This window comes from Vanessa atalanta, chromosome 24, assembly GCF_905147765.1.
Source record: "Vanessa atalanta chromosome 24, ilVanAtal1.2, whole genome shotgun sequence".
Classification (NCBI taxonomy): domain Eukaryota; kingdom Metazoa; phylum Arthropoda; class Insecta; order Lepidoptera; family Nymphalidae; genus Vanessa; species Vanessa atalanta.
Genome location: NC_061894.1, coordinates 7007196 through 7022929, shown reverse-complemented (window position 1 = coordinate 7022929; position 15734 = coordinate 7007196). Strand labels below are relative to the sequence as shown.

Below are 15734 nucleotides of genomic sequence, written 5' to 3'. Positions count from 1 at the left end.
TAAGACTTGTATTACATAATTTAAGGATTAGTAAGCCTACGATTTAAACTAATTCTAGTTTTTATTATTTAATATCTAGATTAAAAGATGTTGAAATATTTATTTTTAAAAAGTTCAACATTATTGAAAGTTGACTATAGTAAAGACTACTTTTATTTAAAAATTGAATTTGTTCTTTTAACAAAACTAATTTCTATCAAATGATTTTTATGCAATGCCCACGCATTGTGTTGACAGAGAAAGTTCACAATTTATTATTTATTTATTTTATAAATATTATAATCATTATATTTTACAATAATTTCTTTTTGATACCCATTTTTATATTTATTGTATTTTTGTCATACATTAAGTTTTTCTTTTTATTAACAGTGTTGTCATATAAATAAATACTTTTTTTGAATTTTGAGTCCATTTTTATTTGCTTATTTTTGCCATTCTGTTTTTGTTGTTATATACTCACCAATCTTATGTGAACGTTTCTTCTGTGTTGTCCTGAAAATTTATCATCCTAATATGAATATAGTTAAATAACAAAGTAATAGATTTTCTCATTATTCCTTCAAATCATATCAAAATTTAACATACGAGCAAAATAAAATTAATCGGATATCTTATTTAAAAAAAGCTTAACAAAAAATATGTGCGTGAATCAGAGTCTAACGATATAAACTGTTATGTTTCGTCGAACTATAGTCAGATTTAGTAAGGGTCGTAATTGTCATTAGTAATAAATAAATATTTTTTCTAATGGTCTTTATATAGGAAACTAATTTTCCTTTTATTTATGTACAATAGAACCACAATATCAATCTGCTGCAATCAAGTCACTTTTTTTTTGGAGTTAAGTATCAATGTCGAGAAGTAAACTATGAATGTTACAATTATATGCTTAGAAAGTAAGCATCCTGTGAGGGATTTTGACAACTTTAACTTGAAATCTATTAATTTTAAATATTAGTCTGGACGTGGAACTCATACAAAATAATATGACACATTTCGGTCCCAAAATAATTAACAACTTCAAAGTAGAGTAATGGACAGTCCCTTTCTATATCAACAGTCATGTCAATTACACAAACGCGTAGGTATTTAACGTAACCATAAATTCAAGCAGGGCCAGCCTTTTTTTTACTCTGCAGTAACAGTAATTTTACATATTAGCATATAATGCTATATGCTAAAATGTTATTTAAGATAAATATAAGAATTTTTAATATGTCTTGCTCAAATTGCTAAAGGAGTCGGGAGTCGTCAATCGTTAAGAGCTCGTTCCACACACTAGTAAAGTACGAACAGCGCGGTACTACTTGGGCGCGCGCGCGTAGGGCGAGGCGCGCGCGTAGTGGCGCGGCGCGTTGGACGGGCCGGGCCGCCGCGTGCCCACGTCGCGCGCCGACGCCTTGTACTCCCGGGGCTCCTCCTTGTAGTACGAGTCGTCCTCGTAGTAGCGCTCCTGGCTGCGCTCGTAGTAGTATTCGGGCTCGGGCGCGGCCCGGGGGGGCCCGCGGGGCACCTGCGTGGAGCGGGTGTATATCTAATGTGAATGAGATCGGTGAGTATGTGTATTAATTTCAATTCTATTATTAATGTGCATAATATAAAATTAAGAAATTATTAATGATCTCATAAATAATGAATATCATTTCAGATGCGAAATTCAATATCAATACAATATTTTCCATTGTTATATATTACAACATAACAGACGAAAATTTAATTGGGATATGTTTTAAATCTATCATCAGAAAACTGAGTGGTGCTTGACTGGATTTAATATTGGGTGAAAGTACACCTGTTTCATCAAACAAATACTTTAAGCTAAATGTAAATATCTTACGTGTGGTTCTGGTGCAGCGTAAGGATCTTCATACGAATATGACGACTCCATGGCGGAGCGCGCTCGGTCCAGTATGCTGAAGACCTTTGTTTTAGCCGGCATGGGCCTCATGGGCGCCGGGGGCATGCGGGGCGCAGCGGAGCGGGGCGCGGCGAGTGGTGGGGGCGGGGCGCCTGGCAATGACAATATATTATATAAATATTTTTATTTAAATCATTATAAGGAAATTAATAGAATATACATACGAACAAAATATTTTAAAATACTATGTGTAGTGTTTGGTTATACTAAGAGTTGTTTTATTAGAAACTCACAGTATACAATATATACAGTTAGATTTTGATGTGATGTATGTGTCTATAATATTTTATTGACTCTCAGCCAATACAATTATTAATTATACTACATTTATCCTAATTATACTAATAATAAGTAAGAGCGTCATATACGCAAGATAATTAAAAGCAACAACATAATACTACCAGGTCAGAACTACGATTTTCAAACTCAACTATCCCCTTTCCCTCCAATTTACCCCAATGGAACAATAATAGACCTGACCTGTCATCCTAAGCACAGGATTCTGGTAGGAGAAGGAATGTTTGGTGACGGTGCAAGCACTGTATACGACGCTCTTGCTATCGGGCACATCTAGCAAAGGCCGCTTCGGCAATCCCATATCTGGCGGACAGATTTGTCCTTAAGTGAAAATTGTATATGATGATGTATATGAGCCCTTGACTAGTATTTTAAACAATTATCCAACTTGATAGGTTTAAGATTTGTGGCTGTGGTTTCGTGAAAAGGGACGGAAGTGTGTAACAGCAAGTCGAGTAAGCAAGTGAAGTGTCGTTAATAATAATGTTCCTTTTTTCAGTCATTCACTGTTGAACAGTTGCTTCAAAATTACTATTTAGCAATGTAATAAAATTTTATGGTCAAATATGAATAATTGTAACATTGCAATGAGGCTTTATTAATTTACTTATATTATAAAACTTAAAAAATCCACCGTGTCTCAGAAACAGAATTTTTTATATGAATTCCATAATTGGACAGAATTATTCATGGAAATGTTTTTAGGTGTAAATTAATTAGGTGTGAAACACAAGTGCAACTTGTGTGCTTTACAGTTTGTGGTCAGCATGCTTCCAGTTCATTTGTTTTATTGTTATTTCTGAAAAATTGACAAAACAGTGATTATGTCCAAATGCTATCTCATTTTGCACAATACCGACATACACCTACAGCATCACGTCCAAAGATTAAAAGTTAAGTTTCGACCAAATATTCCACATACATATTTTCCCATGGATTACCAGTGCTAATTTATATATATTTTTAAAAATTAACCTCTTTCCATAATCTCCCGCATCTGTGTCTGTCTGATCATATCGTTGGCATCAGGAATAAGGTATTTCTTGACCTCTGCCAGTGCATACGCAATTCTAGCATGAGCTTCTGCGGGGGGTGCCATTGCAGATACTTCTACATGCAGCTCATCAGATAAATGGGCATATTTCGGATCAAGAGAGTTACGGAGTTCTTCTTCTTTTTGTCTGGAAATAATTTATTGAATAAAATATTGAAATTCGATTACATTTTTGTAATCAGATTCTTGATATAGCTTAGACTACTTAACATCACTTTATGGCCCATAAAGATGGAGCAGGAATAATTAATGCAGGTGAAACATCTCATTTTAAATACTTCACTAAAGATGACGTACATACTTAGATACTAAGATACTTCACATTACAATTTCTCAGAATACAAATTTGTATCTTATACCTCATAGATTATTTAGTATTTATCTGAAATCTGTACCAATGCTTCATATAGAATATTACTATTTTTTTACCTGTCTCTCATGGAACCTCTGCCGAGTACAGCCATTTTGCACATTGTTTCTTCTTGCAATTGTTTCATAGTATTACCCTTTGGTCCCAATAGTTTGCCGACAAAATTTACCTACAAATTCAATATTAAATTATAGTATTTATGTATTGTAAAAGTGCGTAAATGACAACTGGTGGGCTAAAGCTTTCTCATCTAAGTGGGCTAAGGTTTATTTTATTTTGCCATGAGAATATTTTGATAAAAAAGTTCAATAACATTATTACTGGCCTGAAACAGGCTGAAATCTAGGACTATGAATATCTCGATGGGAATATTTTGCAGGTACTACATAAAGGTCAGACAATATAGACTACTATTTACTTGCCTTAGGGTGTTCTTTGACCGGTACCAATACTTTGACGGTGACTTTAATTGCTTTTTCCCTGTAGACGTCTAGATATTTAAAGTCTTTTGGTGGTACACGTCCTGATGCCTGCACTTTTGCTACTTCTAAAACATAAATAAAAGATTATAAGATTTACTTTTAAATGACGTTTTTATATTATTTTTTTATGATATGGATAGGCAGATGAGCATCTCCTATGCCGCACTAAGCTTGGGAACTAAGATGTTATGTCCCTTCTGCCTATAGTTACACTGGCACTCACTCTTCAAACTAGAATGCAATACTGAGTACTGCTGTTTTGCAGTAGAATATCTGAAGAGTGGTGGTGAGTTTCATACCCAGACAGGCTTGCACACAGCACAAGAGGACAAAACCCAGATAATCAATATTTGACATTGAATAGATGCTTTCATTAATCAAGAGCTTGAATAATCTATATTAATTATACATTTAGAAACTTAATTGGGGTTTTGAATGTCAAAGACTATTATTGGATTTGGAAGAAAAACTATGTGGATATAAGTATGTACTTATAATTAAAGATATATTAATTATAACTGTTAGTAAAGCACAATATAGTATAACTATTAGCAAATCACATTTAATACATCAATTTAAGGTTTATTTATCTTCATTTGTCGTCGTTTAAATTAATAATAATATATAAAGGCATGCTTTAAAAAATGTTTTGAGCTTATATATATATAAATGTTTTTATGTTTTGTTTGAATAACAATAAATTAATATTAAATGTGAAATTAATATATTAGGATAGAAAATAAACATTATAAAATAGAAACGAACCGTGATATTGAGTGAAGAAATACCGTTAAATTAGTACCTTGCTTTTAAAAGGTCAATGATCTCAAGATACTTGACCTGTCATTATTCTTATCAACATAACATAATATTCCACTTATTCGATATTTAATAGTACACAACAATAATTATTAATGACAATAATACAAGTCGCTATGACCTGATAAAATTTAATTAAATAACGATTTAATTGGTGTAATTATTGTATCGTCATTTTAGTGCAATACATGCATACATATATTTGTATTTAAAAACAATTAACATGTAATTATTTTTATACTTTTAGTATTAAATAATTATTTTGTTATTTGTTATACCTTTAAGATAAAATTCTTAAAATTTATAAATTAGTTATTGAATAGATAAAAGGATAATTATAAACAAACCTGTGTCAATAAGACGGGATGAAATAGGAAACTTTGTGTTATTCAATTTGATTTTTTCACTCAATAGTTCTCTCATGTATTCGCCGGCTTTTTCGTTAAGTTTGGACCCCTCTTCGCCATCTTGTTCGTGATCATGTTCTGCCATATCTTGACTTGCATTTCTTTTAAAATCACTACTGTTATAACCATTTTTATCGTATTTCTCTGCCATTTTATATATTTGTTTATCTTAAGATTTTACAAAATTACTATATACATAAAACACAATTTATGCGTCATGCGGACACAATGTCAGCTTTATTTTATCTAAGTGACGCTTAAACCAAAGACATTAGTTAAGATATAGACTATAGAATCTAGATGTAGAAGAAAAAAATATTATGAAATTGTATCCGGTCATAGTAATTGTAGTTTAGTCGATGTTGCTAGAAACTATTTTTTTGTAAGTTGATTCAAAAATATACGATTAAATTTTAAGACATTTATTAAAGGCAAATGACAAATAGAACTATTTCGTGTGAACTACATTTTTTAAAATATCGGGTCGTGAAAAGTAAGTTCAATATTCATATTTAAACCAATTATTTCATAACATACCGTCATTGAACTGTTACCTAAAAGTAACAATGAAGACTTTAAATTAATATGTAGTTTAGTTAGTTATATTTAGAAGTAAATTTCACGATTAACGCTATTGCACTTCATCGTGACTAATGAGCACAATTTAATTTAATCGCAATCTTAGCATCGTGTAGTACTTGGGTCCTCAAAAACTATAGATTTATTTCAATACCATTAACTCTTAGTAAGAAAATTATATTAAATCAATTACGCTAGTACACTTTGACACAGAAAAGTTGTTGCTAAGAAATTTCGATTTCCAAGTAGTCTTTTCCATTGAAATTCAATGCTAGTTAAGATATTATGCTATTTATCATTGGAAGCCAAGATGTTCCAATTTTGAAGGCAAAATCAAGTACACGCTCCCTGTCCAGTGTAATAGGACTAAAAACGGGACCATAAAAATAATCTTTATGTATAACGAATTTAGTAATAATTTACAATTAGATAGAAAATAACATTTTTTTTAGCTTTATTGTAGAAAATTGAAATTTTACATATAATTAATTATAATATCGTGGATTAGTTAAAATGGCTACTGTTTTATAAGTTTCTTAGTGTCAATTTTTGTTTGTTTATTGGATTTATTGATTTTCTGTTTGTCTCTTGCGTGTTGCATTACAATTATATTAAATTCCTTATTTGGTGCCACTATTATTTCAATTTTCTTCGTTATGAGTCGTAATACTAACACATCGTCAAAAATATCCTGGAAAGAATATTTATTTTTTACAAAATATAACGTTAATGTAAATTAAAGGGAACGCTTTTCATATCAACCATCATCAACATCAATTAGGTTGTTATAAATGTTTTATGTACTAATAATAATATGCCAGTGAATATTACAATTTCCTTAGTACTTATTTTTGTCATCTCTCCCAAGCGTTTCATACCGAGGCCATGGTTTGTGGCGGCCATTAGGTTAACATTTGTTAAAATAGGTATTCCTGAAAAGAATCGTTGTTATGTTATGAAAAAAAAATTTAATAATTTAATAAAATTATGGCAACAATAGAATGGATGTTTTGGATATGACAATTTGTCTCTATTCTAATTATCATCAGTTAACTGCCGCATTTGTCTATTTATTAGCTTATTTAGCGGATTCCAAGGAATGTACTTTTTTTTTTAAAGGAAAAATCATTACGCGTTTCCCCCACGTGAAGTAGGGACTCGCCCAGAACGCCAAGTACATAGGAAAATATCGGTCTCTTCGGCGGGCGCCACGGGATCGCTTTCGCACGCTACCGTGACAGGATTTTAAGGTCCTGGATTTAATCCCCAATGATTGGGGTTTTCTATTCTCGGAAAGCATATAACGTTCTTTGTACTGTGCTTGTATTATTTTTGATTGTGTCAGATTTGCAGTCCTATCGAGATGTCCCAATATGAGATTGATATAAAACAGACGGTATTTGGGCTTCCGAACACACTTATGCACTAAGAATAATATTATGCCCTCGTCCTGGGCAGTTTAGAATCAGCCAGGAGGACATAATTATCGCCCGTAAGATAAAGTATACAACGTAATGATTGTTATAATTAATTGTTCAATTGCGTCTTCCCCTATATTATGTTTGAGTATTTTCTATCTTTATGCGTAATAAATCAATAACATAATTTAAATAAGGACTAGGATTAGTATATTTTATATTTTAGTTAACCCTCAAAGGGAGTGGAGGTCTGGGTTCAGTAGTGGGACAATAATAGGTGGTTATTTTTAAAATTTCAGAAAAAAATCAGAAGAAGTTGATGAATACATTTATTACATAAAATTTATAAAAATAGAAAATATGTACCTTCTTTATTTGTCATGATAACTCCTTCAACGGAATCGTCTTCCATAATTCTGTCGACTACAGGATTAATCTCATTCAAGGATGCTGTCTGTGTGATTGAACACATATTTTAAAGTTTATTATTAAATTACACATTTTACGCAGAAATAGTAAATTGTTTATGTGATTGTTTTCGTGTTGGTCTTGTTTATGGTCCCGTCTGACTAAGTACATTAGTTATAATATCGCTAAATAACAATACTTTTCGTCGCTTCTTACTGGCTTCGAAGTGACTGAGCCAAAAGACTCAAGTTTACAAAGCAAAGGGTATATTTTAGTCGGTCGTATTGTCAGCACTATATTTGGTTACCTTATATTTCTAGCAGTGTCATTTTTAATCACTCACTATCAGTAATTAATGTAATTAATAATAAAAGATACAACTTTGCTTCCGCAGCTATCATATCCAGTACGGTGACAAATTTTCTCAACCCCATTTCCTAATTATATAAGTTTGACATTAATACTTCGAAGATTGCAATGGGTTAGGTTTCTTTTATTAGTCGTTACGGTTTCTTTACACATAATGCGACGTGTATTAAGAAAAAATAAAAAGAATTATCACATTTTATTACATTTAAGAATTATTTTAATTATAATTTTTATTTTTATTTTGATCACAAACCTTATTAGTATATGATTTGCGAGAACTGATTTTAAATTTCACTGTGGGTTAGGTACCATACCTTACCATTCTCAACTCCATTACAAATCAGTCGTTAGTAAGAGTCTCCGCAGAATTGATTACTAACTCAAAAATAAAGTGAAATAAAAGCAGGCCGTTAAGAATAATAACCTCGTATTTTTAAGTAAATTAAATATTCGAATTACTTTAAAAGGACGTTAAAAAAAACGTCTCCGTAAAATATTGTTCTTTGCACAAAAAAGTAAAAGTCGTAATAAAAAGCTACTTACGGTCCTGACAAGCCATTCATCATGCGAGTCTTTTAATAAATTAGATACTATCTTCATAATTGTTATCTATGAATAAAAATAAAACAAACAAGCGAAGCTAGCGAACCGAATTTTTTCTCAAAAATGTTTAATGATACGTCACAATTAATTATAAATTAAGTGTTTAAATTCTTGCTCCTTTTAAGTAATATTTCCTTTATTGTTTCTGTTTAGGTAACCTGTGTATTACACAACTCGTGAACTCTTTATCTGCGACCGCCATTATTTCAATCGAGTTGGTCATGATTCGATAACCAACCAATTCGTCTAAGATATCCTGTTATAAAGCCGAATATGATTAGTAATATTTTAATAAAAAAAAAAATCAAAACTAACAGTCCGTTAATTATCACAAAGACCTTCATTGTTTTTTAAGATAACGTTCCACTAAGTTGGGCCAGTGTTGATTGATGGATAGATATTTTTATAGAAATAATTTATAAACAGTTGTGTATTCCGAATTTGAATTGGCGGTCATGTCTACTGAACTAGGAACCAAGAGCTCGTTTCATAACGTTATGACCCTTGTGCGTGTAGTTAAACTGCCTCATTCATCCTTCAAATCGGGACACAATGCTTAATATTTCTTACATTGTCATTGTCTATGAGCAGCGGTGATCAATTACCACGGTGACTGTTGATGATTGGATGTTGTAGGATATATGATGAGTAAGTGGAGCTTAAGCATAGAAGTAATTTCAAAATATTCAATTGAAATAACATCAAATGAATAAGAAAAGAAAATTAAATATTTTTGTTTTGATATTGAAGTTTTTAGTATCATAACTTATTGTTATTATATAAAATACCTATATTATTATAATTAATATAATGTTACTAAGTTAATTACTTACAATTTCACCAATACTGTGCTGAAAGATAGATGTTAAAGACGGCAATTTGTTTATTAATATATTTGTCATGCTTTCTGGAACAGTGCACAGTTGAACGTTATCTAAAACATAAAGTTTGACAATAGTACATGTGCTTCTTCAATACCTTCCGCATATTATTGTGGTACATTGTTAGTAGATACATTCACTAATGTGTTAATAAACAAAAGGGATATAGCTAGCATCTAATGTGGATCATTTGCTTTGTTACCTTTCTAAACTAAATTAATAAAATGATTTGTCTCATTCAATTAATTTTTAAACTTTGATTTGACGCGTTTGATTAATACGCGTTGTATTAGGAATATGCTCATACGAATTAATTAAAATTAAATCAAAATGGAAGTTGAGTTTGAAGGTGGTAACATTATCGACCATAGACTATAATTAGTAAGCGTCTGATTTATATAATAAATATAAAACTAATAAAATTATTACGATTTAATTTAAAAATATAAATTTAATTTACTCAAAAAAATAAAATGGTATTTATAAATTATACATACTTTGATGAAAGTGCATAATTCCAACGACATTTGTATTTTTTTCAATACGTTTTATTGTATTAACTGTGTTCGTGTCAAATTCCTGTAAATAATGTAATTTATTAAATACAATAACATGTGTACAGTGACACCTTGGCTTTTAAGTTTATAGACGATTGAAATAATCAACTAAAAAAAAAAATTGGGTTTCACGCTTTACATAATAAAGCAAGAATTTAACTTTGACTTAAAAATAAAATAAAAATAAACTCATAAAAGAAAAAAAAATCGCGGTGAAACCTCGATTTAATGTATATTAAACCTCGATTATATGTATGATGAGCTTTTTATTTGAATAAAGATTTCCGGGATATTTGAAGAAACTCACGCTAAATAGTCCCGATGCTTGCGCAAGAAACAAACGAAAATTTAGCTCGAAAGACCATGGTAATGTTACTTACTTTTATCCGTCAGAAATCATGAGGGTGAAATTAAACATAGGATATATAAATAATTCTGTTGTTTAATGAATGGAAAAGAACAAACAACCACTGAGTTTGTTTTTAGTAGAATCTATATTTACTTAGAAATGTTGTGTGTGGACTTATGAGTTAAACAATGTTCTGTCTTTTTCTTTCGAATGTAAAATCATCAATGGCAGAAAGAGATTGAGAGATTTTTAATAAAATGTATTTAAATTACTTGAATTACTAAAAGAAAAGTCCTCTCGCCACGTTCGTCTCTGTCTGAACGCGATAAACTCAATAATTACCGAACATATTTTCATATGAGTTTCGCTAATGGTCGAAGTGGTTCATGAGGCAGGTTTAGGTGCATAAATCATTAAATAAGGGAGCTTTAGTGTCGTGCTCCACGTAAATCGTAAATTTTACATTACATTTCATTAACAGCCCGTAAATTTCCCACTGCAGGTTTGGAGCATATTCCACCACGCTGCCCCATGCAGGTTGGTGGAATACACATATGGCAGAATTTCGTTGAAATTAGACACATGCAGGTTTCCTCACGATGTTTTCCTTCACCGCCGAGCACGAGATGAATTATAAACACAAATTAAGCACATGAAAATTCAGTGGTGCTTGCCTGGGTTTGAACCCGAAATTATCGGTTAAGATGTACGCGTCCTAACCACTGGGCAAATCGTAAATAGATAAATTATTTACTATCGATTTACTTCACACTTAAAAAAAAAGAATACCAGCAATGCCCTAATTGAATTAAGAAATTACTAATATTCCTATTTACCCCTCCTTTTAAGCTAATCACTTGTGTTAGGAGTGGGGACGACAATAGCCCAAGGAGTCTGGATCGATCCTGCGACGATTTACATCGCTAGGCGGCCCGTAAACCATGGCGCTCTTGACGCATAATACTAGATATAAATGTTTTATGCAGGTTTCGTGCAATCCCGTATAGGCATGTACCAAACCACTCATTAGATATTCTACTATTCTATTTTTGTGTTGCGGTTTGAAGTGAGTAAGCCAGGGTAACCACAGGCACAACATAACATCTTAGTTCTCAAGATTGACGCCACATTGACGATGTTTTTTTTTTTTGATTGGGTATTACTGTTGGCCCTTGGGGCGAGTGTTAAGACTCTGCCTTAAGGTGAACCCTTTTGGGCTCCAGAGTGACGTTCGTTCTGAGGGTGTCTCCTATGAGATCGCACCTCGGCTCAGACCGTAGTCGGTGGGGTGTGAAATTAAGCACTGATATAATATTGACGATGTAAGAGTAGGTACTACTTATTACAGCGGCATTGTGTATAGTGACCACTTGCCATCAATGGCCACTCCATTGGTCCTACCTACACATATTACTGAAGCTAGTAACTTAAATCGTTAACACTAAAACAAAATTAAAATTATATTAATCTCACACTTGGTAAATCTCTCGTGTCGATCTCCCTTTTATAAGCTGGCATTTTATTTAAAAGTGATATAGCAATAAAAAAATATATTTAATATATCTAAATATAACTTACAAAAATATATTATAATGTCACAAAGATAATAAATGATATAAATCAGGTTGGTCGTTCTGATAATTTATGTTACTAGTATAGCAGCAAAACCCCATTTTAAGGAATTACTAATATACCTATATACCCCTCCAATAAAGCTTGAAGCTTGTTAAGAGTGGGGACGGCAATCGCCTACGGAGGTTTGAATTGAACCTGTCATTGCTACATCGCTAGGCGTCCTTATAATAACCGCTCTAGTGACCGTTGACAAAATTTTTATTTCTTATCGAAATGTCTGTGATACTGTTAATTAATTTACACCTTCATTTATGAGGGTATTTTAATAAATATTATCAAGTTCATTTAATATGAATTTATTATAAGTTGTAGCCTGCGGTTTCGCTCGCGTTTTAGGGATTGTTCGTCAGATACTAGACATATTTAGACAAACAGACAGTTACTTTTGCGTTTATAGTTGAGATTATTAGTATTTATTCAATAAGTATCTTAATTAAGATAGTAAACTTAATATTTTATTTCGTATTAAACAATAACATAACATAATTGATATAATTGTCAGAAATTAATTATTGTGACAAATAAACTGGCAACAAAGTTCGACAAGCATTAATTTTTGTTAAAATAAAAGTTTTAATTAATATTCGTTGCTTTCAATCGACGCTCTGTGGCTCTGAAACTTGTCATTCGTTTGAACGAGCCTAAAGCTGGCTGTCCACGGGATAACGTAGCCAAGCGATATACGGACTGCGGTAGAGCTATTCGTGACTGGAGCAATTTTATTCAAAATTACATTTGTATTTGTACTAAAAACTTTAAACAAAGAAAAGTTGCATAAGAATCCAACTTTAAATTTTACTCAGAAGATTTCTTCAAAAAGAGTAAAGTAAAGGAAAATAAAAGCCTATTAATGTCCTACTAGGCAAAAGCTTCTTCCCTCTGAGGAGAAGGTTTTTGGAGTTTACTCCACCCCTCTGCTCCGTTGATGGATACACGTGGCAGTTTCTGATCCACCACATGTTTACGACGTTTTTTTCTCCGCCCAGTACGAGATGAATTGTTAATACAAATTAAGCACACGAATTCAGTGGTGCTTGGGTCATCACGGCCCTAGGCAAAAAGATTGTACACTTGTACGATAATTTTTGCGGTAAAATTAAATTCCTAATTCGAGTGTTCATAACCTTAGACGAGTTCGATATGATCCCAATAGACACATACTATCTGAGACTTTTCTTGTTATTATTAGTGAAAACCGTTTTAAAATCCGTTGCATGTTGAGATGACGAAAATGGTGTAGAGATAGATAACATTATACTAGGTTTGTGGACGAATTTATCGCTAAAAAACAATTTAAGTAAAAAAAAAAAAATTTAATTCTTAACTTGTATTTATTAAAGGTGTCTTAATGTTTTTTAAATAAAAAAAATAATTAAATATAAATTGGCAAGATTTCAATCAGAATGTTTTTCGGTCATTGCTTCTTTTATTTTTTAATCGTTGAAAAATTAAGAAGTATGTTTCAAAGAGGATCATCGCCTTTTTTTTAAGTGTTTTGTTATTGCAGATTCTATTTTCGAACTTTATAACAACATATGAAAATAAGGATAGTATAAATGTTCAGTCTAGCGCTATGTCTCGCGTGGATTGCACACGAAAAGTACTCATCATAAAAGTTGATTTTAATCACGTTTCAATTATTAAATAAATTGATTGTGTTTTTTTTTAATAATCACTTTTTTATCATTCACATCTGTTTCTTAATCTATACTAATATTATAAATGCGAAAGTCTGTCTATTGCCTCTTCACGCTTAAAGCGCTGAAGCGATTAAGATTCAATTTGGCATGGAAATAGTTGGAGTCCCGGAGAAGGACATAGGTTACTTTTTTGTAATTGACCCCTCGACTTCGTAGAATGGGTTGGTGTTACATACCCCGAGAACCCCTTCTAGGTGTTGGAGGCCCGCATAGGTGGGCTGACCGTCAGGGCGTCACGGCAGCATGCGCAAGCGACCCCGTGGCGCCCGCCGAAAGACGGAGAGGGTACCGCTGGTTTTTTAGTGGGTAAGCCCGGCGTACCTGTGCGCACTCGGCGTCCAGGGCTCCGGGGAGTACCACACACCCCCCCACTTCCCATCACGTGGGGGAAGCGCGTAACGCGTTTTTCCAGCGAGAAAAAAAAGGTTGGTGTTACATAGGTAAAGTTTTATATATTTCGCGCGGATAAAGCTGCAGTTTCAACTAGTATATAAAAGAAAGCCTGTAATTTATGTAAGGCTATATAAAATCACGCTTCGATCAATAGGAGTATCAATGATATATGTTGCAAATAGGGGGAAAGATATTCCTTCAGAGAGCTTTCATTGCGTGCGCTATGTAAACGGTTGAAATATCACAAAGCTGTAATATAGACGAGCGATGTCGGGACGAGCAGCTAGTGTCCCATAAAATTGTCCTGTAATATATATATTTGCTTTCGTCTGAGGCGTTGCACAAAACAATATTGCCCCCGGCGTCAAATCTGCTAAACTCGACGTCTGCAGAAAAGTTACAAACGTCAAAACTGTTACCGACTATTACAAACGAAACTTTTGACGTTTCTCCCCTATTTATAAGGTATATGCAGAAATTATTATATATATATATATATATAAGTATAGTAAATAGGAGTCTCGATATAAGGAATGATTTTCGAACCACACAAGGCAGATATAACGCGTAATATACGCAATAATTTATAAGAAAAAAAATGTGCAAAGAACTTTAAATTATTTAAATACATATCTTGATTATTACATTTTATTGATATAAGTATTATTAACATTAAGTCCTTAAATATATACAAATATGATTTAAAAATAGTTACTGTATAAATCTTATAAATACCTACATAGAGTGCCGCACTACAAAATAACTAAAACAAATGAGGCAACTTTATTATCTTGGTGTGCGTGACCGCTACGCTTGACATTCGCCAAACGTCATACTACTTTACTAGTGTGCGTGTATTTAGTATAAATGTCGGCCATTATTTTTTTCGATGCGTTCTCTGCTTTTACAAATAAATATACTAAACAAAGAACAATAAAATAAAGTTACAAATGTACACAGAATATAAAAACTTATCATCGAAATACATATTAAAAAATAAACTTACTCAAGATGGCGGAAAACAGGTGGGAAGATCGATGGTTGCAATTTAATAATATATAAGATCGAAAACGCCGCCTCATATTTATGTTACAGTCAATATATTTAGTCCAGGTATTCTATACAATAACCAGATTTTAGGAATATAACTACTAGTAAACGGTAGTAAAATTGCCTATGTCTAATACTCATTGTATCTCAGTAGTTCAGAAGGCTATGTTAAAGTAGGATCATATACCGGGGAATTCTATAGTAATAATGTACTGACTATAATAAATAGTAAAATAAATAGTAATTGAGAGGATTAAGAACTCAAAAGTAATAATTACTCACTAGGCGATATATAGAATACCTGAAACGTATAGGTAAAGTTAAGCCAAATAAAAATATATATACACAGACGTAGACAATTTTTTTTTTAATAATGCATATCCGATTATATGATAGACATTCCTATAATGCTAACGTTCAACTTATTTGATTATTATTAATT

The 15734-nt window shown here is 32.2% G+C and overlaps 2 protein-coding genes across 5 annotated transcripts; both read right to left on the bottom strand.

Moving 5' to 3' along the window:
- Window positions 1-410: 410 nt before the first annotated feature.
- LOC125073468 (KH domain-containing, RNA-binding, signal transduction-associated protein 2) lies at window positions 411-5600 on the bottom strand. Of its 4 annotated transcripts, XM_047684315.1 has the most exons (8): window positions 5291-5600; window positions 4065-4189; window positions 3702-3811; window positions 3194-3399; window positions 2402-2521; window positions 1841-2013; window positions 1311-1516; window positions 411-495 (listed from the first exon to the last, which is right to left on the bottom strand). In XM_047684315.1, exons 1-8 carry the CDS (start codon window positions 5499-5501, stop codon window positions 426-428), a joined length of 1221 nt encoding a protein of 406 aa, XP_047540271.1. In that variant the 5' UTR covers window positions 5502-5600; the 3' UTR covers window positions 411-425. The 4 variants fall into 4 exon arrangements, with proteins under 4 accessions (XP_047540271.1, XP_047540269.1, XP_047540268.1 ...); XM_047684313.1 differs by lacking the exon at window positions 2402-2521; XM_047684312.1 differs by lacking the exon at window positions 2402-2521 and having other exon boundaries at window positions 1311-1537; window positions 5291-5599.
- An 846-nt stretch (window positions 5601-6446) lies between these two features.
- Window positions 6447-12076, bottom strand: LOC125073541. The gene is made up of 6 exons (XM_047684402.1): window positions 11988-12076; window positions 10106-10187; window positions 9561-9661; window positions 7714-7801; window positions 6761-6861; window positions 6447-6620 (listed from the first exon to the last, which is right to left on the bottom strand). The coding sequence occupies exons 1-6, from the start codon at window positions 12030-12032 to the stop codon at window positions 6447-6449; spliced, it is 591 nt and encodes a 196-aa protein (XP_047540358.1). The 5' UTR covers window positions 12033-12076.
- Between the last annotated feature and the right edge of the window lie 3658 nt (window positions 12077-15734).

Coding starts and splice junctions, on each gene's coding strand:
- LOC125073468 (XM_047684315.1), bottom strand. CDS start 5,501: ATGGCAGAGAAATACGATAAAAATGGTTATAACAGTAGTGATTTTAAA. Junction 4,190..5,290: donor ATCCCGTCTTATTGACACAG/GTTTGTTTATAA, acceptor TTTATGTTTTAG/AAGTAGCAAAAGTGCAGGCA. Junction 1,517..1,840: donor ACGCTGCACCAGAACCACAC/GTAAGATATTTA, acceptor CGCTCCACGCAG/GTGCCCCGCGGGCCCCCCCG.
- LOC125073541 (XM_047684402.1), bottom strand. CDS start 12,032: ATGCCAGCTTATAAAAGGGAGATCGACACGAGAGATTTACCAAGT. Junction 7,802..9,560: donor AGCACAGTATTGGTGAAATT/GTAAGTAATTAA, acceptor TCAATCACACAG/ACAGCATCCTTGAATGAGAT. Junction 6,862..7,713: donor TATCATGACAAATAAAGAAG/GTACATATTTTC, acceptor GATTCTTTTCAG/GAATACCTATTTTAACAAAT.